The following is a 25436-nucleotide window of genomic DNA, read 5'->3' as shown; positions in this document are numbered from 1 at the left end:
ATAAAATCTATTTTTATTATGTTAGTAAAAAACTATGGTCAAAGTTAATACATAAATAGTGAAAAAAGTCCAGCGTCTCATGTATTATGAGACAGAGGGAGTGATATCTTTTACATTATTCTCAATGCATAAAACATAGTCATGTGCATGGCGTTCTGCTTGATTCGTCACAATGTGCTTCAGTATTATCACATGTTATGTGCATGGCGTTCTGCTTGATTCATCACCAATGTGCTGCAGTATTATCACATGTTAATAATATACTTTTTTACTAAAACTGCATATAAACTAAGAAATATACTACCGTATATAATAGTTGTAAATGTACATTGACATACGTACATCAAGGAGATTACAATGTTACAATATGTGATTTTCTAAGTTTCAATCTTGAATTCAATCCTAATCCTCTAAGCAATATTCTTACTAACACTAATTTATTCACTTTACGTAAAATGTTCCACAGCTAGGGATGGCAAGTGCATTGGAAACACTATGTGGGCAAGCATTTGGAGCCAAAAAACTACACATGCTAGGCATCTACATGCAAAGATCATGGATAGTTCTCTTCCTTTGTTGCTTCCTCCTCCTCCCTTTCTACATCTTCGCAACTCCGTTACTCAAACTAGCAGGCCAGCCAGACGACATAGCTGAATTAACAGGCCTAGTCGCAGCATGGCTAATCCCTCTACACTTCAGCTTTGCTTTCGCGTTCCCGGTGCAACGCTTCCTACAAAGCCAACTTAAGACGGCTATCATTGCTTGGGTTTCGCTTGCAGCATTCTTTGTTCATGTATTCATGAGTTGGCTCCTTGTATATGTCTTTAATATGGGAATTATTGGCCTTTGTGTAACCCTCAATGTCTCTTGGTGGATCCTTTTCTTTGGCGAAATGGCGTATGTTGCTTGGGGTGGTTGTCCTGAGACGTGGAGTGGATTTTCTTGGCAAGCTTTCGTAGGTCTTTGGGAGTTCGTTAAGCTCTCTGCTGCCTCCGGTGTCATGCTTTGGTACGTTACTTACAACTTTCTTTCACTTTACACACCGTAATTTTTCTATTATTCGACTGTTCCTATACAACGGCTGCATCACAATATCGCATGATAATGATACAATTCTTCCAAGAAATTCAAATGTTATTCATGTCATAGTTAGTACTCCATAGTAAATATTGTATAATTATACTCGTAGTTGGGTCATTAGTCCTCATTACTAAATAACATGTCGTTTTAAGTACTGGTAGTATTTTATAAAGACAGGGAACGGGTGAATTTTGAAAAGAATTTTACAAAGCATGAATTTACTAAATTAAAATTGTAATTTACTGAAATGTGATTTACTTGTCATACCATCATATCATTAATAATGCAACTGATGATCTGATGCACCTAATATTATACTTCCACCGTTCTAGTAATATTGCAACAATTGGACTTTCGTAGTATTCATCACACTTGTTTGACCACATATTATGATTTATACGTAAAGTAAAATATAGTTATGTGGGATTTTGTTAGATTCGTTTCATAAAATACTTTCACAATATCAACTTTGTATAATTTTTATTCTTATATAATTATAGATATTTAACATATAAAATATGCTTTGGAATGCGTACGTAATTTTCATCCTTGTTGCAATATTTGTGAAACGGAGGAATTATACAAGAGCTTTCAATTCACTTTCTAGGTTCTCCTTTAAAATGGGCTCACAATCTCACATGTAATGTCCTCACAAAATTAAATATAGACTCAACAACATTTATGAATAGATCTAGAATTCTAGATGGGTCGTCACTACAATATTGCTGAATCCTTAACAGTATATGTATTAATCATAAATTCATAATAGATCACAATCAATCATATATAGAATTATAAATTTTGGGTCAGTGATCACAGAATAAGTCTATGGAGTGTTTGCTTAAGAGAACTTTGGGGTAAATAAGAGAATTGGCTTGTCTAATATAGTAGAAGTGTTTGTCCAAGAGAAGATTTAAAAAGCAATTGTGAAACAATATTTGATCATAAAATTGATCAAATTAATTACCTGTTATCAGGGGTTTTTTAAAAATTCTCTAACCATTCAATCTACACAATAAAATTATGATTATTTACCAAAAAATATACACAAACTACTAATACAATCACCTAGTTATATCAGCAAACAATTAATACTACCAGCTTGTTAATAGAACTAGCTAGCTACCAAGTATTAATTACTGAGTAATAAACAGTTATCAATAAGTAAAGGATATCTAAAGTTGTTGAGTTGAACTAACTTGAAAATGCGTGCATAATTGGTAGGGCTAGCAATAATAAGCTTCAATAACAATAAGGATATTGCTGTAAAGAATACGGAGTATAAAATACCTACATAATACGAAGTATATATGCATTAATATTGAGTACCACGTATTAAATTTACATAAACATTACGAGTATTTTTTTTTTCGTCAAAACGAATTATATTATAGAACGGAAGGATTAGATATTTTCCGAGTTTTGTAACCTTACACCCTTAAACTAAATGTTTGTTTGTGTGTATATTTTCCCTGATGCAAATAAAGCTTGGAGAATTGGTACTACAGAATACTGGTTTTGATGGTAGGTGGCTTAGAAAATGCTGCGATTGCCGTTGATGCCTTATCAGTTTGGTAAGTAATGTCATTGTATCTTATTGTTCATAATTCTATTTTTCTGTTACAATTATATATATTGTTGATAATTTCTATTTTTGTGGACCTGCTATTTATAGTACATTACATGACTAATTTGTATAAATTTTATAGTACTGATCTTGTCAATTTATTGAACGGACAGCATGACAATTAATGGTTGGGAGATGATGATTCCTCTGGCTTTCTTCGCCGCAACCGGGTAATATTTCTTTTGTGTTTTCTTTCGACCAGTTCTTTTCAACAAGAGTACTAATATACATAGCAGTATGTAGCAAAAATTTTATTCTACTTAGAATATTAATCGTATTATACTAAATCCTATAGTTATATTCATCCGTTATTTAATTATGAATATATTACCAAGTAATTTTTTTTATCTATTGGAAAATTAGCATCCCACAAACATTGACATTTTGTCATCACATCTTCCTTCCCCACTCCCATAGGGCCTAGCCCGTTAAATCAAGTTGGATTGGCCTTTAAGAGTATATAGCCTAACTTTGAAAAAAAAAAAAAATCATTCGTTATTTTATAAATTACTACATACAATAGAAATACGATAGTAATAGTATGTACCATTATGGTCCAGCAACGAATACGAAGTACTAACCAAGCTTGAGTTGATGAGAAACTCACCTTGTGACTTTGAGGTCATGAGTTAAAGTCCCACTAACTACAATTGCTTGGGAGTAGGGGGATTCAATTCCCTTACCTCCCCTCTCTACTCTCAAGCGTTGACCTGCAAAGCTGAAATAGCTTAACCTGTAAGAGGTGCTGGTTCAGTAGAGTCTTTCATCTTACCTAAAAAAAAAAACACATACGAAGTACTTCGTATAACATATACAAACTCAATATGTAGTATGTACTACATATTTTTTAATTTATCCTTTAAATTTTAGCTTGTGCAAATGCAATTCCAATATTTAATGATGATAATATCAACATGAGATGTATGCATGCTCCCAAACAACTATTAACTATATTGAGTACTACACATTATTAAATATTTATTTTATAATCTACAATATGAATCGTGCACAATGAAGTTTCAAAAGGAGTTGGTTTCGAATTTTCGATAATGCTAATATAGTTGGAGCCCTTGGCCCTTGGGTGATAACTGGTAGGTAGGACAGCCTTATTTAATTTCTGCTATGGCTTCTTTAACCCGGCCCTTTAGTCGTTACGTTACCAACGTGTTACATGTCTAATTGAGGAAATTTCTATCACTGACTGAGTTACTGAATTTACCGTCCAACATGCAAGCTAGTTTCACACATTGTACACTTTCAAAATAGATGCTGACCATATAGGTTTGAGCTCAATCAAAAGTGTAGGCGTATTTGGTGAAAAGATGATTGATGAGATTTTATCTTGTTGTAATTAAATATTTATTTGTATATAGGCGGTTTAACAACAAGATAATTTAATTTTGGTGTTTTGAAAATAGATGATTTAAAGAGCTTATTGGAGTCAATAAGCTAATTTGAAAAGGTTGCTCAATCAATCCTTGTTTGAATCATTCTTGCAATCAGCTATTTTGATGTTTGGTGAATTAGATTATTTAAAGAGTTAGTCAAAACATCTGATGCAACTAGCTTGTACATATGGCCTCTTCGAGTAAGGAATATCTTACCCTTTAACTTTAATTTTTCCCTCGACAAGTTTGAAACCAATCAAAGAGTTTAACTTACTAAGTTGGACTGAGTTTACTAGTCCCTTTGTTAGAGGTAGATCACGTACGACACTATAGTCTTGGTATGATAACTGCCCTGATTACAATTATTATTTCTCATAAGGATTTTGTTCGTAATAACCTCTATTCGAAATAACTTATATGACACAGTTAATTAATTAGGTTTCATCCTCTCTACCTCTCATAAGTTACTTTGCATTTGCTACATACTCGTAATTCTTTGTATAACACTTTAAAATAATATGTAATGGATTTGACGATGTATTTTGCTCATTAATTACTTACTCCGTATGGTATGTTTCAACAGAGTAAGAGTGGCTAATGAACTAGGAGCAGGCAACGGCAAAGCAGCAAAATTCGCAACAAAAGTGTCAGTGGCAACCTCCACAATTATCGGACTATTCTTTTGCGTACTAATCATGGCACTCCATGATAGGTTTGCCATCATATTCTCAGACAGTGTTCCTGTTCTTGAAGAGGTTGATAGACTTTCATGGCTTTTGGCTGTTACCATTCTTCTAAACAGCGTTCAGCCTGTCCTTTCAGGTAACACCATCGCGTACTCCCTTAATTGACTCCATTTATCATATATTTGTATATCTACTTTTTCGTCGTTATTTTTCTAGTACTCTAATTATTCCTAGTATTTCTAATGATATTGCGTTTAAAATAGCTAATCAACTCTAGGGTTACTCAGTAGAATTTATGGTTATAATGGACCTCTTCGAGATGGCTATTACCATTCTTCTGAAATGCGAGTACTCGTATAAAATAATATTCAAGAATAGGGTTGCATTATCATATATATTAAAATGGAGTCAATCTAGTAGAATCTGTCGTAAAACTATGTTACATTAGTCTATTACTATCAATTTGATGCTAACGATAATGATCAAACGGGCCTAGCTAAAAGTAATAGACGGGATAAGAAGAACTTACAAAGGTTAAATTATCAATCACTTTTTCTTTCATAAAACTTTTTAATAATGTGCATGATCTGACGGAAATTAAACCCCTGGTTATAAAGATGAAATATGATAGACCCAAAAAAAAAAAAAGTTTGCAAGATTATGACATGGGAATAATAGAATGCTTACATTCTCTAGAAAAGTGATAGTTCAAGAGATGCCTTTTAGATTGCCCCTATTCTGTTACATGAGTGTGGTACATGTACTTATATTATTTAACGCGTTAAGTGACATACAAATTAAAATTAGATGATTTTAAGAAGTGTATGAGTGGAGAGATAAGATATAGAGGTAAAAGAGTAGGAAGATTTAGTTATACACTCCATTTTATTTATTAAAATTTATGGAAAAAAGGAAAAGAAATAAAGGATGCACGTATATTATGAGAGTTGTACATGTGTTGTAGGTAGTTTTTGTTATTGACTACTTATATCAAATTAATAAAAACGGCCTTTACTTTCTTTAAATCAAATTTAAGAAGAAAAATCAAATATACCGAAATAAGTTAAAGAAAACCAGAAAAATAAGTTATAAGTACACCGTATATATGGAATAATATGTTACTCCGTATTTGTTTATGGTGGTCCAGGGGTGGCAATTGGATGGGGATGGCAAGTATATGTAGCATACATTAATGTCGGGTGCTACTATGTTGTTGGACTTCCTCTTGGAGTTGTTATGGGGTGGGTGTTCAACACTGGTGTTACGGTAACCTTTTTCAACTAACTCAACTTTCTTATTTTATGATCATTTCCTACCATTTTTTTAGGAGTTTTTTCTTATAATGTGTATGGTTAATGCATATAATAGGGAATTTGGGCTGGTATGATCTTTGGTGGCACTGCTCTTCAGACATTGATTCTAGCCATAATCACATTGTCATGCGACTGGGATAAAGAGGTACAATAAATGTTTGTCATTTCTAGCTTATTCTCTTGTTTTGTAATACAGTCTATTGGGTTAAATGAGACTTTTGTTTGGAGACGGACAAAGTATCATATTCTATATTTTGATCACCCTATACTTGTCATTTTGTTACGAGCAGGCACAAAAGGTAGTTGCTCATGTACAGAGTTGGTCGACGGAGCCTCAGTATAGAGTCAATCAAGCTGCTGTGGAGTGAATTTTTGATCAAGTAATCTTGTGAATATTATCAAATTCAGACGTATGATTTGTTCTATAAAGGGCAGATGCTTAAGGAAGGCGTTCATGTCCATAATTATCGATGCTAATCATTGATTGGCTTTGAGATCAATACATTATTGTTGTACTAAAACTACAAAGAATGAGGTTTTTTGGTTTAATGAAAAATCAGGTTTTGTTGAAATAGATGGGCAAATTTTGCATTCACAAGATCAATGCCCTATCAGCCGATAATAAAATTTGTTACTCCGTATTAGTTTACAGATCAATTACAGACAATATAATTACCATTCTCATGAATCATGTTGAAATAGTTGTATCATTTTGACTTTTTAAACTGTTCTCGTAAAATTATATTATTCATAATTTGACTCAAATATCCAATATTGATTGGTCATAAACTCATCTGTTAATGCTATCAAAATAAGAAGATGTGAAATTATGTAGCAAAAGTTATGTGCAAATTATGTATCATGACTTATTAAGTATGGCGTATAGCTTATAGAATCTTGCCAAAAAAAATAAAAATAAATAAATAAATAAATAAAAAAAAAGTAAAATAAATAAAATAAATCTTGATGGTTCCAATGTCTATATTTGTAAATGGGCTTTACTTGTCAATTCCAATGGATTTAGGTACGGGCCGTGTAAATAAGGCAACAAAGTTTTACTACGTAGTATATTCGGATGGCTCAACCCATTCGAAATTGGGCCAAAAGTATTGTATGCATTGTTGTCATATTGTGTAATGAATTAATGATATTGCATATTCTCATAGAGTCATAATCATAAAACATAAGTTTTGAGCCATTGAGCGTTGTGGGCTAATGGACTATGCTTTTTCGTCAAAATTCATGTATCCAAAAAGCTAAGCCATACTCCATATTATTGTTCTTTTCAAAATAAGATGTTAAGACATGTTTAAATTGAGCTTCTAAATTTTTTTACCATGTTTTAACACTAATTTATAAGAAAATGCTCCCTTCGTCCCTATATTTATTTATTTTTATTTTTATTATTATAATAATTATTATTATTATTATTATTATTATTATTATTATTATTATTATTGAGTTTTCACAAATATATTAAGGAATTTAGTAGGATGTAGTGATAATGAGAGATAAACAGAGTTAGTAAAAGGGTGAACTGATCATGGATTGAGTAAAAGTATTTTTTAATTTTAAGTAACAATGAGATTTTTTGTAGACATCTAAAAAAAAGAATACAAGATTATTTGTGTACGGAGAGAGTAAATTATCTTTTAGGGTCTCATTATGTGTCTGGATGTACATTTGCTCGCTCGCTATTTAATTTGTTAAATATATGTAATTTATAGGATAAGGTATCCGGAATTCATAATATCAATTTTCTAAATATTTTTTTTGATAGTATTGCTTTTTCAAATTTTAGGAAGCCTGCTTATACTTGTACTGTATTTTGCTTACTTTGTTTTTTGATGGGATACTTTACACATACACCAAACTTATGATTAAAGAGTCAAACCTACAAAGTAAATCAAAAGTACTTTAATTATTCTCATAATTATAAGCTCTTTTATGTAGATCTCATTACTTAGCTTGTACTTCGTACTTCGTAAATCGTGATTTATATTTACTACATGAGTTATTTTTATCTTTTATTTTGGAGGGGGAGGGTAGGCGGGGCAATGTTTATACCAGATATTATCAAAGGTTGATTTATTATTATCTAACTTACTTAACTCAGGAAAATCGACACATTATAATAGGATAGTTTAGAATGAGATAACTGATTTATTATATAGAAAGGAAAGAACTTAATATCCTATTGTTCAATCAACAAGAAATTAATAAAGCAAAATTATGTTTCATCATGAGCAAAGACATCTTTATTAACATGACCACGAGAAAAGGCAGAAATCTAATAATAAAGAAACGTCCAATTGCCTTTGTTTAATGACCATATGCATGCAATAATTACATTTTCAATAACATAAAATATTACGTTTATACAACTCCATACATGGTTGGTGTTGAATCATTCTCATTACTCATCAGCATCACAGTCAAATAAGACTACCACATGGATGGAAACCAATTAAGCATTGTATGATAATAACTTTCCTCTCCCTCGGAAGAAAGGGCGAAACTCCTTGAAAGAAAGACGCTTCTCCGTCTCGAACGACTGCGCTACGCTCTTTGCCTCTGATTGAGCGTGGTTCTCCAGCGATGGCCGACGATTTGGCAATTCAATATTCGACACTTAGAATTGAAGAGGAAGAAGGAGATTTGATTGATGTTGGCGATATCGAAGGTACGGAGTCTGACGACAAAATTGACCTATTGCTTGTAGGGCGACTATGTACTGCACGTCCCTATACTGTCCAAGCTTTTAAGCAAACGATGTTGAAGGTTTGGTCCTAACAAATTAAGAGGAAAGAGAGAATTGAATGGCATGATTTATTATTCATTAATAAGTAGAATATTTATACACAACTAAGATCATAAGATAGGAAATAATATTCCTAAAAGATATACTATTATAATCATATATCCTTAAGATAAATTAACTAAATAATATTTTTAACATAAATAAACCTAAATATATTATTCTCACGATAATATCAATATGGAAAATATATCACACATATATTTTCCGATATTATTTGATCTCATATCTCTAACACCCTTCCGATTCGCAATCGTAACGGCAGTAACACGAACGTTGCGATTGAAAGTTCTTCACTTTGTTGAAGTCAATCGAGTTGCACTACTATGTTGATGTAGCCTTCAATTTTTTTCTTTTTTCTTTTTGAATGATGAGAACGTTTAGCTTTTCGAACCCATCAATCATCAAACAAGCAGGAACGTCATTCTTTTCGAACCTGCAAAAATAACAATTTTGGTTTTTGCTGAGCAAAACCGAGCCCTAATCAATATTGGTTTTTTAGAGCAAACCACACTCAATGGTTTTTCCTGAGCAAAACCGAGCTCCATTCAAATATTGGTTGTTTAGAGCAAACCACTCAAATCTCTTATAAAACCAAACTCATATCAAAAGGAGCAAAATCATGCTCGAATCAAATAACAAACCCTGTCTTACGGCACAAGGAGAACCAACAAATAAACCCTGCCTCAAGGCACAAGGAGAACCAATATATCTTGTCTCACGACACAAGAGAGCTGTTTTTTTTTTTTTTTTTTTTTTTTTTAAATAAAACTCAAAGGTTACCCTTTGTTTTCACCTTGTCAACAACATAAACTCACAAAAAAGTCACCCCATTCTCAAAGAGTATGTGACAAAAGCCACGCATGCTGATGTAATTACATCAAGTCATCACCAACAAATGCTTAAAGTGCATTCACGTACCGGTGGGTTTATTTTATTATTTTTGTGAACGGTCTCAAGATTTAACCTGCTCTTGATACCATAACAAATTAGCATGAAAGAGAGAATTGAATGGCTTGATTTATTATTCATCAATAAGTAGAGTATTTATACAAAACTAAGATCATAAGATAGGAAACAATATTCTTAAAAGATATACTATTATAATCATATATCCTAAAGATATATTCACTAAATAATATCTTTAACATAAATAAACCTAAATATATTATTCTCACGATAATATCAATATGGAAAATATATCACACATATATTTTCCGATATGATTTGATCTCATATCTCTAACAAGTCCCTTGTTCATGATCTGATTATTAGCCCTAATCTTTATGCCTTTCAATTTTTTCATTGGAGGGACAATGAGAAGGTGTTGAAGGGGAGACCATGGTGTTGGGAAAATGATCTGTTGATTTAGAAGGAAATTGATGGGAATGAACAACCAGATCAGGTGAAGCTAACTCACTCACCCTTCTGGGTGAGGGTGATGAATTTACCTTTTAACTGTCGTATTGATGCATATGCTAAAGCCCTAACATCGAATTTGGGGGAGTTTATGGAGTTAGAAGAAGACACCTTAGGGCTTAATAGATATCGGAGAGTTCGTGTAATGTTAAACATTGAAAAAGAGACGATATCAATGGATGAAAGACAAAAAGGGGAGATGGTAAAGATTGAATTTAAAAATGAACGGCTTCCATTCTTCTGCTTTGCGTGTGGCACGACCGGACACTCAGAAAGAGATTGTGTGGCTGTTTCTGAGGATGAAAAATCGAAGAAACTGGGATGGGGGACGTTTCTTAAAGCTTCTCCAAGGAGAGGATTTAGCAAGATGAATGAGGAAGTGCTTCATATTACCCAGAGCAGGAGGCAACTCTTTGTTACAAAAGAGAAAGATACTATGAGGGAGGAGGTGGGTAGGGAGAGACAAGGGGATGGGGATGGGGTGGCTATGAAGAGCTGATTGAAGGGCGGAAATCTGGTGTGGGTGAGATAGTAGGGAAGTCTAGTGTGATGCAGACAAGAGTGAATGATGACACTACTGAAAACAATAACAAAGCATTAAATCACCCACCAACTTTGCTTCTCAAGAGCTCGGATAGTGTCAACATTAATGATATAAAATCTAGGGATGCTTTGACTATTGGTGCTCCCTCTCCAAGTGAGAAAAATGTAATCTCGAGTAACATGCCTATACAACACCTGCCGTTCTCAATTAGAGTATCTGGCGAGCAATCCAAGCTTAAGAAGCAAAACAAGGTGATTCGGTTCTCTAAAAAAAAATAGGGGAGTGATGAGGGAGTTAGGAGGGGGTTAGGTGGGCAGAGGGAGTTAGGAAGGGGTTAGGTGGGCTTGGGGGATGGTGTACTGGCTAATGTGATGGAAGAGGATTCGAGTGAGGGGTCAGGGGAGTTGAGTGAAGGAAAAAGGAAGGTTGCATGGAAAGGTAAGGAAGGGGATTTGAGGATTGGTGGGAAGAGCACTAAAAAACTAAAAAATGGTCATAATACCTCAGGTAGGGTGGAAACAACTCAAGTAGCGGAGATTGGTGGCTACCAATCCCGCGAAGGGCAATGAAAATCTTAGCATGGAACTGCAATGGGCTTGGAAACCCATTGACAGTGACAGCCCTCCAAGATTGGTGTTGGAGGGATAGGCCGGAGTTGGTTTTTGTTTCGGAGAAAAAAATTGATAATCATTGCTTGGAGCAAGTGCGTAATAGATGTGGGTTTGTAAATGGTTTATGTCTTAGTAGTGATGGTCGTTCGGCTGGTTTAGGTATGTGGTGGAGGGAGATAAATGTGACAGTGTGCTCATATTCGGCACATCATATTGAGGTTGATGTTTGTAATAGTGACAATTTTCTTGTATGGAAGGTTGTGGGGGTGTATGGGTGGGCTGATATAGCTTGTAAATACAAGACTTGGGACCTCTTGTGTAGCTTGAAAGGGGAGCTAATGCTCCTATGCTGTGTTTTGGCGATTTAGTGAAATTTTGGGGTTGAATGAGAAAAGTGTGGGGCGGTGAGAGAAGAGAGGTTGATGGATGCCTTTATGGGTGCTTTAGATGATTGCGGGTTTAGAGATCTTGGGTATAAAGGGAACATCTATACGTGGAAGCGAGGGAACTCAATGGAGGCTCTTGTTCGTGAGCGTTTAGATATATATGTGGCTGACTCGACGTGGTATGCTTTATTCCAGTGTTTAGAGGTAATCCATTTACCTATCTTCCATTCTGACACTACTATAAAACAGGCCATTTTCGACGACAAAATTCCGTCAAAAACACCCTGAATTCCGTCGGAAAACCCGTTTCTGACGGAAATTCCGTCGGAACCAGTTGTCGGAAAAGATTTTGTAGGAAAAACGACCTTTTCCGACGGAAATACTGTCGAAAACACTTCTCCGACGTTCCAATGGAATTCCTTCTTCGGAAGAGATTTTACGGCCCCGGAAAAGTCCGTTGGAAATTTCCGACGGACACAATTCCGCCGAAAATTTCCGACGGAAATTCCGTCGGAAAATGCTTCAATTAAATTTAAAAAAAAAAATACGCCACACCACCACTGGCACAGCGTATCACCACCTTCAACCCCTAATTAATTTTAACCCTAACATCAGACCACCACCGCCACTACCCCCCACATCAAACCACCACCAGCCCCTAAATAACCCTAGCCCTAAGCCCAGACCACCATCAAACCGCCATTCTCCCCAAACTAAACCTAAGCCCAGATCTAAACTATCCCCACCCTAACTCTAAACCCACCTAAACCCACAACCACCACAAACCCAACGCCACCCACCACACACACTCACACATCACACACGCACACACATCGGCCACACACACCACCACCACCGAAACCCTTAACCCAGATCCGCACCCACCACAACCCACAACGACCCACAACCCACCTTATTTCACCACCTCTCATCCCTTTCACCTAAACCCTAACCCTAGATCGACCCAAAATTACCCACCACCACCGCAATTCAATCACCTACGAGCTTATTTATTACTTGGCTTGCAATCAAAAACAGACTTGTGACTAAAGAAAGATTGCAGAAATGGAACATCCAATGTGATCCTGTTTGTTTTATGTGCAATCAGGATCTAGAAACTATTCAACATTTGTTTTTTGATTGTTCTTACAGTAAGAAAGTGCGGTTACAGGTTCTTAGACTGTTTGGTTGTCAAAGGTCTGTTGGGCAGCTTGAGCCTAAACTGCAGTGGATTCTGAAGATTTGCAGAAAGCCTAGACCTAAGAACAGATTGCTTGGAATGTGCTTTGCTGAATCAGTGTACTACATCTGGCTGCAGAGAAATGCTCTAATCTTTACAGGGCAATTAAAGCCTGCTGAAGTTGTGTTTCGAGACATTCTTTTTTCTGTAGCTTGTAGATGTTCAGCTAGAGACAGACAGTTGCTTATTGTGTAATCTTGTTTTGTCTGTGTAATGGGCTTTTGCTTGTTTGTTTTGATCTTATTTTCCATCTTGGTGAACCCTTCCTAGAAGGTGGCATCAATTGGAATGAGATCTTGAGTAGTTAGGGTGGAGTCTCCTAGGAACCCTTCCTAGAAGGTGGCCTAGGTTCTCCTTCCCTTAGTTTGTTTGGGGGCCTCTTTGTTATTTTGTTGATTTCAACTTAGCTCATTGTAAGTTGTAATCTTTCCCCTTTTTGGTAATAAATTTTTCTATTTACCAAAAAAAAAAAAAAAAAAGTAGAAAACAAAAACTCAAACCAAATTAAAAGAAAGAAAAAGAGGACATACCTCACATTCCACCGAAAAACCTCGAATTTAGGTTTTAAAGGTCAAATTCGACCATTAAAACTCTAGATGGTTGAATTTGACATGAAAAACCTTTTGTAGACAGTGTTTGAAATGAATCTTCCTTTAGCTACTCAGTTGATGGCGTTCGAAAAACCTCAAAATGTTCGCTGATGGTGATGTGGGCTAGTGGGGAAAAGAGGAGAGGAGAGTGAAAGTGGAGAAGAGATCGAAGAGGAGAGAAAAAGGGCGGAGAAGAGAAGAGGAAAGGAGAAAGAGTGAGAACTGAGAAGAGGAGAGAGAAAGGGCGGAGAAGAGAAGAAGAAAGGAGAAGAGAGGAGAGGAGTGAGAACTGAGAAGAGGAGAGAGAAAGGGAAGAGAGGAACAGAGAGGGGAAATAAGGGAGAGTGGCGGCTGGCAGTAAAATTTAGGGTTTAGATTTTTTTTTTAATTTTGTTAATAGTTTCCGACGGAAAATCTGACGGAAAATTTGTCGGAAATCCGGAACTCCAATGGAAAAAATCCGTCGGAACTTTAATTAGGATTTTCTGACGTATTTAAAATCCGTCGAAAAGTTCCGACGGATTTCTGACGGAATTTTCAAATTTGTCGGAAATTTCCGACGGAATTTAAATCCATCGAAAAATTCGTAATTTCCGATGGATTTTCGTGTCCTTCAGAAGCAGTCTGCCGGAATTTGAGCTATTTCTTGTAGTGTGATCATGCGCCTATATTGCTCAAATATGGCGACCGTAGTGATTATGATAAGAGGGATAAGGTTTTCAAATTCGAGTCGCTTTGGCTCTCGAATGATTAGTGCATCCAAGTGGTGGGTGATGCATGGAGTGAAGATTGAGCTGCCCCTATCGCTGACCGAATTGCCATGATGGAAGTGAGACGTAAGGCGTGGGCTAAGAAGGTGTTTGGTAGCGTGAAGAAAGAAATTCAAAAAGCTGAGAGCAGATTGCGTAAATTGCAAGGGGGTCGTATGGATACTTGTGTTCTTCAATAATGCAAAGTTGTGAGTGGTGAGCTCCTTCTAGAGGTCTCCGACAAGGGGATCTTTGTTTTTAATTTGTGCAGACGCTTTCTCTACTCTGATTTCGAAGGTGGCTAGAGAAAATGTGATACACGGGGCGAGAGTATGCCGTGGAGCACCTAGGGTATCTCACTTATTTTTTTGCTGATGATAACATCCTCTTTGCGAAAGCAACGTTGCAAGAATGTTCAAAAATTGCTGAAATTATCAGTATATATGAAAGAGCATCGGGACAAAAAGTTAATCTAAGCAAGACAGAGGTTGCCTTTAGCAAATGTGTAAGTGCGGATAGGAGGAATGCTATTGTAGAGACTCTTGGGGTGAGGGTGGTGGAAAAACATGAGAAATATTTGGGGTTGCCGACCATTATTGGGAAATCAAAGAAAACAATTTTTGCTTGTTTGAAAGAGCGTATCTGGAAGAAGTTGTAAGGATAGAAAGAAAAGCTTCTCTCTAGACCGGGCAAGGAGATCCTCATTAAGGCGGTGGCACAAGCTATCCCTACGTACATGATGAGTATTTTTAAGATACCCGATGGCTTGATTAATGAAATTCATTCTTTGTTTGCCAAGTTTTGGTGGGGGTTAAGTGGTTCAGAGAGAAAGATGCATTGGCACTGTTAGGTTTTCAGTGAATTCAAACTAGAAAAGCACTTAAAACTTGTGTGGGACAAAACCTAAATAATGTAATTACAATAGCAAAGTAAAGTAATTACAACAAACACATCTAAGGTGTTACAATCAAGTATTAACAAGTTTAAGAAATTACAGAAATTTCTAAACAAAACACTAATGTGAAGAATATGTAACTTGCCTCTACTCCAATCCAATCAAAACATACATGAACATGAGAATAGCAATGCCCCTTGAGACTATGACCTTGATACACTGTCAAAGGCGTATGAATACTTTCCTAAAGAATTTTATTTCCCCCACACGGTACTTGGGTTTAAACCGGAAATCTTCTTTGAGATACAATTGACAGCCACTTCGTTCTTAGTACTAGAATCGAAGTAAAGATGATAAATTCACACAATTTGGAATGATTGCAAGAGTTTTTCTAACAAAAGTTTGCAAAGTTTTTGATAGAAAATGTAGAGAATACTTTTGGAGAGAAGATCAGAATTATTTCTATATCTTGGAATCAAGAAAACCAAGCCTTTTATTAAAGACTTAACCGTTAGAATTTCGCGAAAACTGAAAGGCGCGGGCGCTCCACCAGGAGGCGCGGGCGCGCCTCAGAGTGGAGCGGACGCTCCTAACAAGGAGCGGACGCTCCTCTCCTGAACTTCCGAAATTCACCAAGGAGGCAGAAGAGGGCGCGGTTTAGGCGCGATTCGAGCGCGGGCGCGCCAACCAGGAGGAGCGGGCGCTCCTCCTAAAACCTGCGAATTTTCATACAGAAAGTCAGAGAGGGTCGCGGTTTAGGCGCGACCCAAGCGCGGGCGCGCCACTTGGATGCGCGGGCGCGCCAAATGACGCGCGGGCGCGCCAACTTTCTCCTTCCAAACCTTCAGATTCCAGTGAGGTCCGCGGTTTAGGCGCGACCTCAGCGCGGCCGGGCTTACCCAGCGCGGGCGCTACTCATGGTTCGCGAGCGCGCAACCATCAACACTCTAAATCTTCCAACAATCCTCCCCCATTTAGAGTGTTACTTAAAACATTCTCCACTTCTTACAATTAAACCACATCTCATGCATCAATGTCAATGTCCCTTCGGATTGAATTGACACCTAGTACAACACACTTAACGATGATCATATCCCATGATTTCCATATGGATTGAATCACGCGGATATATCCAATCATTCGAAGGTGAAGTACACATAAGACAAATCGAATTAATCATCACTTGACACCTTTAAACAGCCATGTGTCCGTATCTTTCATAAGTTCATCAAAGTCTATATGTCCAACTAGACTTCTTGAAGCGGCTAAACTTCGAACTTATATAGGTAGGTTCTCATATATGTAATTGTGTCCTTGTGACAAGACACTTACATTTAGAGCTTCTCAACTCTAAACCTTTGAGAACTTTAAATGACGCTACCTTACACATCACAAGTACCATAGCAATATGGGTCATCAAATATTGCTAACAAACAACAAAAATGAAATTCAACCACATTGAATCTAAGACTTGATGTTTCTTTAAGCGTTAGATTGGGTTTCACAAATTTGTGTTTTTGGACATAACCCCATTCCATTCATAGCAAATATGATGGAATGTCTTGGCATTGCCTTTGTAAAGCAATCCGCCAAATTCAACTTTGTTGGAACATAGTCAAGACTTATGACCCCATCATGGATAAGCTCTTTCACTAGGCTATGCCTTAGTGAAATATGCCGAGACTTACCATTGTACACTTGACTATAAGCCTTTATCAACGCCGAATTAGAATCACAATGGATTGCCACCGGTGGCATTGGCTTTGACAATAAAGGCAACTCTATCATGAGATTCCTCAACCACTCAGCTTCTTTGCTAGCTGAAGCAAGAGCTATAAACTCTGCTGCCATAGTGGAGTCGGCAATGCAAGTCTGTTTCTTAGAAGACCAAGAGATGGTACCTCCTCCAAACATAAATACCCAACCACTTACAGAAGAATCATCTTCTTTGTAAGTGATCCAACTTGCATCCGAATATCCTTCTAATACCGAAGGAAATCCACTATAAGATAGACCATAGTCTAACGTACCCTTAAGGTACCTCAAGACCCTCCTTATTGCAAACCAATGCTGTGCACCCGGGTTACTAGTAAATCTACTTAGTTTTCCCACAGCCAATGCAATATCCGGTCTTGTACTAGTCATGGCATACATCAAGGATCCAATTATCCTTGAATATTCCAATTGGGAAATCGTTTTCCCCGAATTCTTAACCAATTTGACATTTGGTTCCATGGGGGTGTTCACAGGACACTTATCAAACATATTAAACCGTTTGATCATTTTCTCAACATAGTGAGATTGACTTAGAATAAGTCTTCCATTGTCCCGAATTATCTTGATTCCTAAAATGACATCCGCCTCCCCCAAATCCTTCATCTGAAAAGATGAGGATAAGAATTCCTTGGTCAATTCTACTTGTTGTAGACTTGTACCAAAGATAAGCATATCATCAACATATAGACAAATGATGACACCATGACCTTTGTCATCAAATTTGCTATATATACACTTATCAGCTTGATTCACCTTGAATCCAAAAGACAAAATTGTGTCATCAAATTTCCGATGCCACTATTTTGGTGCTTGTTTAAGTTCATATAAGGACTTAACCAATTTACACACCTTATCTTCTTGTCCTTCCAAAACAAACCCTTCGGGTTGTTTCATGTACACTTCTTCCTCTAGATCTCCATAAAGGAATGTCGTTTTCACATCCATTTGATGGATTACTAGATTGTATACCAAAGCCATTGCAATTAATAACCTTATTGAGGTGATTCTTGCAACCGGTGCATAGGTGTCAAAATAATCAACACCATGCTTTTGCCTAAAGCCTTGGATAACCAATCTGGCTTTAAACTTCACTATGGAGCCATCCGGTCTCCTTTTCCTAGTGAAAATCCACTTGCAACCAAGAGGTTTGCAACCGGAAGGTAAATCCTCTAAGACCCAAGTGTTATTTCCCATGATGGAATCCATCTCATCATTTATAGCCTCTTTCCAAACTGCACTATCTTGGGAAGATATTGCTTCACTATAAGTCTTTGGGTCACTATCCACATTGAAACAATATGGAGTAGTAGAACTTAGGGTATCTCTAGATCCTTCAACCAAATAAATTATGAAGTCATCTAGAGGATTCCTAATTTTCCTTTCTCTAGTACTTCTCCTCAATTGAGGAGTTTCAACATTCTCATTTTCGAATGTACTTTCATGAGTTTCAAGTTGATCATTCAACTCTACTATCTCCTTATCATTGGCACTAATTTGTAGATCTTTCGGTCTACTCATTGATGAAAATCGGTTTTCATCAAAAATTGCATCTCTTGACTCTATAACTGAATGAACAGATATATAGTAATTTTGTTCTATTACATAGAACCTATAGGTTTTGCTATGCTCAGTATACCCTATAAATATGCAATCCAAGCCCCTTTCACCGAGCTTTCTTTTCTTGTTGCCGGGCACTCTTACGATTGCCCTACAACCCCAAACTTTGAGATACTTCAAGTTTGGCTTTCTTTTGTACCATAGTTCATAAGGAGTAGATTCTTTTCCCTTTGTGGGAACTCGGTTAAGAATGTGACATGTTGTCAACATAGCTTCACCCCAGAACCCTTCACTCAAACCTGAGTAAGATAACATGGAATTAACCATTTCTTCTAGGGTTCTGTTTTTCCTCTCAGCTACACCATTTGATTGTGGTGCATAACCAGCTGTAGTCTCATGAATTATACCCAAAGATTGAAAATAACTTGTATCATAGTATTCCCCTCCCTTATCAGTTCTAATTCTCTTAATAAATGAATCTATTTGCAATTCTACTTCCTTTTTATAAATATCAAACTTGGTTAAAGCTTCATCTTTCGAATGCAAAAGATACACGTAACAAAACCTAGAATAATCATCTATAAAAGTTACCAAGTATCTTTTGTTCCCCAAAGAAGGCGCACTATGAAAATCACACAAGTCATTATGGATTAGTTCTAAAATGTTAGAACTTCTCTCAACTCTCTTAAATGGAGTTCTAGTGATCTTGTTCAACATGCAAGTAGAACACTTATTAGGAGAAATATCACAACATGGAATCAATTCTTGTTTGGACATAAACAACATTTTACTATAATTCACATGTCCTAATCTCGAATGCCACAAGTCAAATAAATTCAAAACAACATGATTATCATTGACATCAACATTAAAACATAAATCATCATTACAAACATACTTGTCTTTCAAAGAAAGTTTAAACAAACCATTATCCAAGTAACAACGACCTATAAACATTACACCCCTAGTAATTATGCATCTATTAGCTTCAAATACTAACTTATAGCCAAGACTATTCAGGGAAGGCCCGAATACAAGATTTCTACTAATTTCCGGAGCATACAACACATTCCTAAGAACTATTGCAGTCCCCGAACTAAACATAAGCTCAACTTTCCCTCTTCCAAGGACCTTGATGGTAGAGTTGTTCCCCATGTAGAGGTCTTCTCCATCAACAACCTTTTGAAAGGTTTTGAACCAATGCTTACTCTTGCACACGTTCCTTGACGCCCCCGAATCAATCCACCATGAGTCATCATCCTGCACAACAAAAATGTTAGGATCCGTTGCATTTAAATCCAAACCGGAATTAAATTCAACCTCGTGAATTGGATTACCTTTGGTGGGTTGGTCCTTGCTAGTGCTAGCATGACCCTCCTTGGCCTTTTACATCCTTTTCTTAAAGGAAAAACAGTCCTTCTTGCGGTGTCCAACTTTACCGCATTCCCAACAAGCAAACTTTTTATTGTTTGCTTGCCGTTTGGACTTCCCTTTGAAAGAATTTTCATTCTTCCTCTTGAAGCTAGTAGAAGCTTTAGCCCTTCCTTCATCTACCATATTCACGGTAGATGAGCTAGGATTTCCATCCTTAGCTCCCTCCATGGCACGAATCCCCTCTTCAATTTGAAGGTGGGTGGCCAAACCGGACAATGTCATGTCCTCTTTCTTGTGTTTCAAATCATGTTTCACATTTTTCCAACTAGGGGGCAATTTATCAATTATGCTAGAAACAACAAACAACTCATTCATAGCAATACCATGTTGTTCTAAGCTACCATAGATTCGTTGCAACTCATGAAATTGATCCATTATGGATCGACCATCAACAAACTTAAAATTATTAAAATTGCTAACTAAGAATTTCTTACTTGATGCATCTTCAGCCATATACTTGCTTTCCAAAGACTCCCAAAGCTCCTTGGCCGACTCGATGTTTTGATAAACATCAAAAAGATCATCCTCCATACCATTCAAAATATGACCACGACAAATAAAATCATCGTTGTCCCATTTTGACCTTTCCCGAACGCTTTCCAAGGTCTCATTCTCATGTTCATCCGGCCTTGGAGTACTTATAACATAGGCAACATTAAGAGATGTTCCATCTCCTAAATTCAACACCGTCAAACTTCTTGAGTTTGACAAAGTTTGTTGTTAATTCCTTCATACTAGACATACTTGATTATTCTAAATTAAACTTCTTTAGATTGTTAGGTTTTCAGTGAATTCAAACTAGAAAAGCACTTAAAACTTGTGTGGGACAAAACCTAAATAATGTAATTACAATAGCAAAGTAAAGTAATTACAACAAACACATCTAAGGTGTTACAATCAAGTATTAACAAGTTTAAGAAATTACAGAAATTTCTAAACAAAACACTAATGTGAAGAATATGTAACTTGCCTCTACTCCAAGCCAATCAAAACATACATGAACATGAGAATAGCAATGCCCCTTGAGACTATGACCTTGATACACTGTCAAAGGCGTATGAATACTTTCCTAAAGAAGTTTATTTCCCCCACACGGTACTTGGGTTTAAACTGGAAATCTTCTTTTAGATACAATTGACAGCCACTTCGTTCTTAGTACTAGAATCGAAGTAAAGATGATAAATTCACACAATTTGGAATGATTGCAAGAGTTTTTCTAACAAAAGTTTGCAAAGTTTTTGATAGAAAATGTAGAGAATACTTTTGGAGAGAAGATCAAAATTATTTCTATATCTTGGAATCAAGAAAACCAAGCCTTTTATTAAAGACTTAACCGTCAGAATTTCGCGAAAACTGAAAGGCGCGAGCGCTCCACCAGGAGGCGCGGGCGCGCCTCAGAGTGGAGCGGGCGCTCCTAACAAGGAGCGGGCGCTCCTAACAAGGAGCGGGCGCTCCTAACAAGGAGCGGACGCTCCTCTCCTGAACTTCCGAAATTCACCAAGGAGGCAGAAGAGGGCGCGGTTTAGGCGCGACCCGAGCGCGGGCGCGCCAACGAGGAGGAGCGGGTGCTCCTATATTAGGAGAGGGCGCTCCTCCTAAAACCTGCGAATTTTCATACAGAAAGTCAGAGAGGGTCACGGTTTAGGCGCGACCCAAGCGCAGGCGCGCCACTTGGATGCGCGGGCGCGCCAAATGACGCGCGGGCGCGCCAACTTTCTCCTTCCAAACCTTCAGATTCTAGTGAGGTGCGCGTTTTAGGCGCGGCCGCGCTTACCCAGCGCGGGCGCTACTCATGGTTCGCGAGCGCGTAACCATCAACACTCTAAATCTTCCAACAGGCACAAGTGGGAGGACCTTTGTCTTCCGAAATTAAAAGGGGGCTTGGGCTTTCGCGACTTATGAGTCTTTAACCAAGCGTTATTAGCAAGGAAGGTTGGAGACTATTAAATGACAATACCTCACTGCTGCATTGTGTTTTGAAAGCTCGATCCTTCAAGCATTCAGACTTCCTCGAGGCTCAAAGAGGGTATGACCCAAGTTATAACTGGCGTAGTATGTGGGGTGCGAAGAGTTTATTGCTGGATGGCTTGAAATAGCATATTGGGGATGGTACGAGCATCAAGGTGTGGGATGAATCGTGGCTTCCTAGGGATGGTTCACACTTTGTTCCTACGCCTATTGGGAGTAGCAATATGGAACTTAAGGTATGTGATTTAATTGATAATAATTCGCATTGCTGGAATGAAGCTGTGATAGCCTCGAATTGTTTTGTGGCCGATAGAATTGCAATTCTTGATCTCCCTCTTTCGTGATCCGATCAAAAAGATTCGCTATTGGTGGCCTTCGAGAGATGGGGTATATTCTGTGAAGAGTGGGTATTGGCTGGGTAGGCTTCGGCACTTGCGAGCTTGGGATTTATACCATGGTGAAAGCTCCAACTCGCTATGGTAACTGATTTGGAGTGTGGGAGGTCCACCTAAGCTAAACCATTTTTTATAAAGTGCGTGTAAGGGTTCTTTGGCTGTGATGGGGGTGCTGTACAGGCGTCATATAAGGGATTCACAGCACTGTCCTGTTTGTGGTAGTAGTGAGGAGTCAATTATGCATACGCTCTTTGATTGAACTCATGCGGTTGCGGTGTGGGAGCAAAGCGATTTTGAGGATCTGCTAGTTGCTGCTCCTACAAGCTCCTTTGATGCGAGGCTACTTTGGATGGCAAAAAAAGGTGAACAAAGAACGGTATAATGTCTTCGCTTCTCTAGCTTGGGCAATATGGCATTATAAGAATAAGCATATTTTCAAGGGTGACCATAACGTGGATGCAGTGCGTGTAGGAGCTGGGTTTGTGAAGCTATTCCATGATTACTGTGTATACAATGCGAAGGTGTGCAAGCTAAGTGGGGGGGTTGTTCCAGCGTCTAGTGGCTCGTGGTGTCCTTCGACTGATGGCAGGGGTGACGATCAACGTTAATTCCCACTTTGTGCGAGATGGTGGGGTTAAATTTGGTGTGGTTATCAGAGGATATGGGGGACAATTACTGGCGGCTGTTGTGAAGCTCCTTGAAGTCTGATGGCCTCCTGTGATAGCAGAGGCAGGAGCTGCTCGTTATGGGGTGGAGCTGGGGCGAAGGTTGGGTTTTGAAGAGGTGATTCTTGAGTGTGATGCGCTGCAAGTGACTTGAGCTGTTCAAGCAAAGCAGAAAGGGTGTGCACCTGTTTTTCTATTCTATGAGGATATCTCTACTATTAACAATTTCTTTACGTTTTTCCAATGTAAGCATGTGAGACAAAATGGTAACTCCTTAGCTCATTTAGTTGCTAGATGGGTTGTGAGTTCAAATTCGGAGTTTATGTGTACGAACTATTTTCCCCAAAGCTTACACACTTTGGCGGAGATCGATTTAATATAATATCGCTTACTTAGCTTTACGGAAAAAAAAAAAAAAAAAAAGACTACCACACCTCAAGCACAAAAATTTAGGTGTGAGTTTTGTTACTCCCTCCGTCCTATAATACTTGAAACGTTGGGGTTGACACGTATTTTAAGAAAAATACAAGTGGGTCCATTTAAAACATTTGTTTATTATATAAAGGATTCTCTTTTGTATTTTTATATTGTAAGAAAACAAAAAGTGGGGGAGGTGGGGGTAGTGAGGAGAGAGAAAATGTAGGATTTAATTGAGTTTTGGGGTTTGTGGTCCCAAAGAAAGTATAGGAATTTTTTTTTTATTAGTGGTCTCATTCCATATTTAGTAACGTGTCAAGTATTTTGAGACGGACGAAAATGGTAACTGTGTCAAGTATTATGGGACGGAGGGAGTAAATTAGTCTCACTAAATATCGAAAGGCTAAGGATGATAAAAAATGCTTGTAAAATATAATGCGTATCTGTGTGACTGTGTTAATATAAATATTAGTTGGAGTGCTTCAATCAAAATATGAACCCTAAAAATAACTCGAATGTGTTATGGAGTGATTAATAAGGTACGGTACTAGTTGGATTATTAATGAAATTAGTGCTTCGACCAAGATATGAACCCCAGAACGAATGACTTTGTTGTTTTTATATAAGCAAGTAGTAGTGGTTACTCGGTATTAATTAACTTGAGTCTCCACATAATTATTCACTTGGATTTTTCTTTAATAGCCCTCATGTGTAAGAATTGTAGATTATCTCTCGTTTTCAACATTACACAAAAGTCAGAAGAATCAAAAGGCCAGGGAAGGCAAGAAGGAAGGATGGTTTCAACATTATTGAAACCTCATCGATCTTCATTGACTTATTTTTAAAGTAAAAATGCAAGAATCGAGATAGATTAACTATAAATTATATTGTTTGTTACAACCAAGTTGTTAGAAAATAAAACACCGTTAATTGGGGATAATCATAATTTTCGTAATGCTCATATCTCTCCTGCAAATCATTTCGTTCAACTTTTTTTATTTATTTATTATTTCTTTTTAAACAGGGATAGTGCGGGACTCATTTCGTTCACCTAATTTAATATGTTATGGTATGAATTTTTACACAAGTTTGATATGGTCTAATATGGAATTTTCAAGTTTAATTTGGTATGGTCTAATTATGTCTCAATTTTTTGGGACTTTTAGAACCTACAGAGCCCAAAAGGCAACACTCACAGACGATCTTTAACGCCATAGCATAAGACCTAAGTCACCTAACAAAGATGGTGCGATCATATCAAACTTAGTTATGATACCAGTTTGTTATAACAAATGAGAGAGAACACAAAGGAGAGAAGCCTAGAAGCCCACAAAGTAGAGCCCACATCGAGGTTTCATCCTAAAACCAATTGTAGAAGGAGCAGTCCACTTAGGTTAACTGAAAGCCCTTTGCATTGCTTTCTTTTTCGAAGTGGGACAAACAATACTCACACTTGCATCTAACCGGATTGTATAGGGTTTGAAATCAACTCATCGATCAAAATATCAACCAAATTGCGAAGGTCTTTACTTGGAAAGATGCGAACACATCGAAAATCACTATTCGCGTCAAGTTTGAAATAGTGGAGTGTGAGATATGCCAAATATGCAAAATAGTTATGATTTTGTTATAAAATTAATGTTATTTTCTTTAAAATTTGTAATTTACTTAACATTTTAGATGTCGTATGACTATTCAATAATGATATTATTTTTGTTCCTGTAAAAAATAAAATAAAATTATTGTCTAGTTTGACTGTACTTTGCCTTTAGTTGCTTGTATACTCAAATTGGATACTCGTATATGATTGTATTTTTGCTAAAAATTATTCTAATATGGATTTTTCAAGTTTGGTGTGGTCTAAATGTCTATCTCATT

General features: G+C 37.1%; 1 protein-coding gene across 1 annotated transcript; it reads left to right on the top strand.

Annotated features, from left to right (window-relative positions):
* Positions 1-472: 472 nt before the first annotated feature.
* Positions 473-5141, top strand: LOC110709575 (protein DETOXIFICATION 27-like). Its single transcript, XM_021887791.1, has 5 exons — positions 473-1008; positions 2568-2654; positions 2821-2877; positions 4679-4917; positions 5059-5141. The coding sequence occupies exons 1-5, from the start codon at positions 473-475 to the stop codon at positions 5139-5141; spliced, it is 1002 nt and encodes a 333-aa protein (XP_021743483.1).
* The last annotated feature ends 20295 nt before the right edge of the window (positions 5142-25436 follow it).

This window comes from Chenopodium quinoa, unplaced genomic scaffold (assembly GCF_001683475.1).
Source record: "Chenopodium quinoa cultivar QQ74 unplaced genomic scaffold, ASM168347v1, whole genome shotgun sequence".
Classification (NCBI taxonomy): Eukaryota; Viridiplantae; Streptophyta; class Magnoliopsida; order Caryophyllales; family Amaranthaceae; genus Chenopodium; species Chenopodium quinoa.
The sequence above is the reverse complement of the archived record's forward strand: the minus strand, read 5'-3'. Positions and strand labels throughout refer to the sequence as shown.

Bases quoted from the DNA above. Each gene is read 5' to 3' on its own strand.
- LOC110709575 (XM_021887791.1), top strand. From the start codon at position 473: ATGGCAAGTGCATTGGAAACACTATGTGGGCAAGCATTTGGAGCCAAA. The intron at 1,009-2,567 runs GTACGTTACTTA...ATGCAAATAAAG, and splicing joins GCCTCCGGTGTCATGCTTTG to CTTGGAGAATTGGTACTACA. The intron at 4,918-5,058 runs GTAACACCATCG...AATCAACTCTAG, and splicing joins CGTTCAGCCTGTCCTTTCAG to GGTTACTCAGTAGAATTTAT.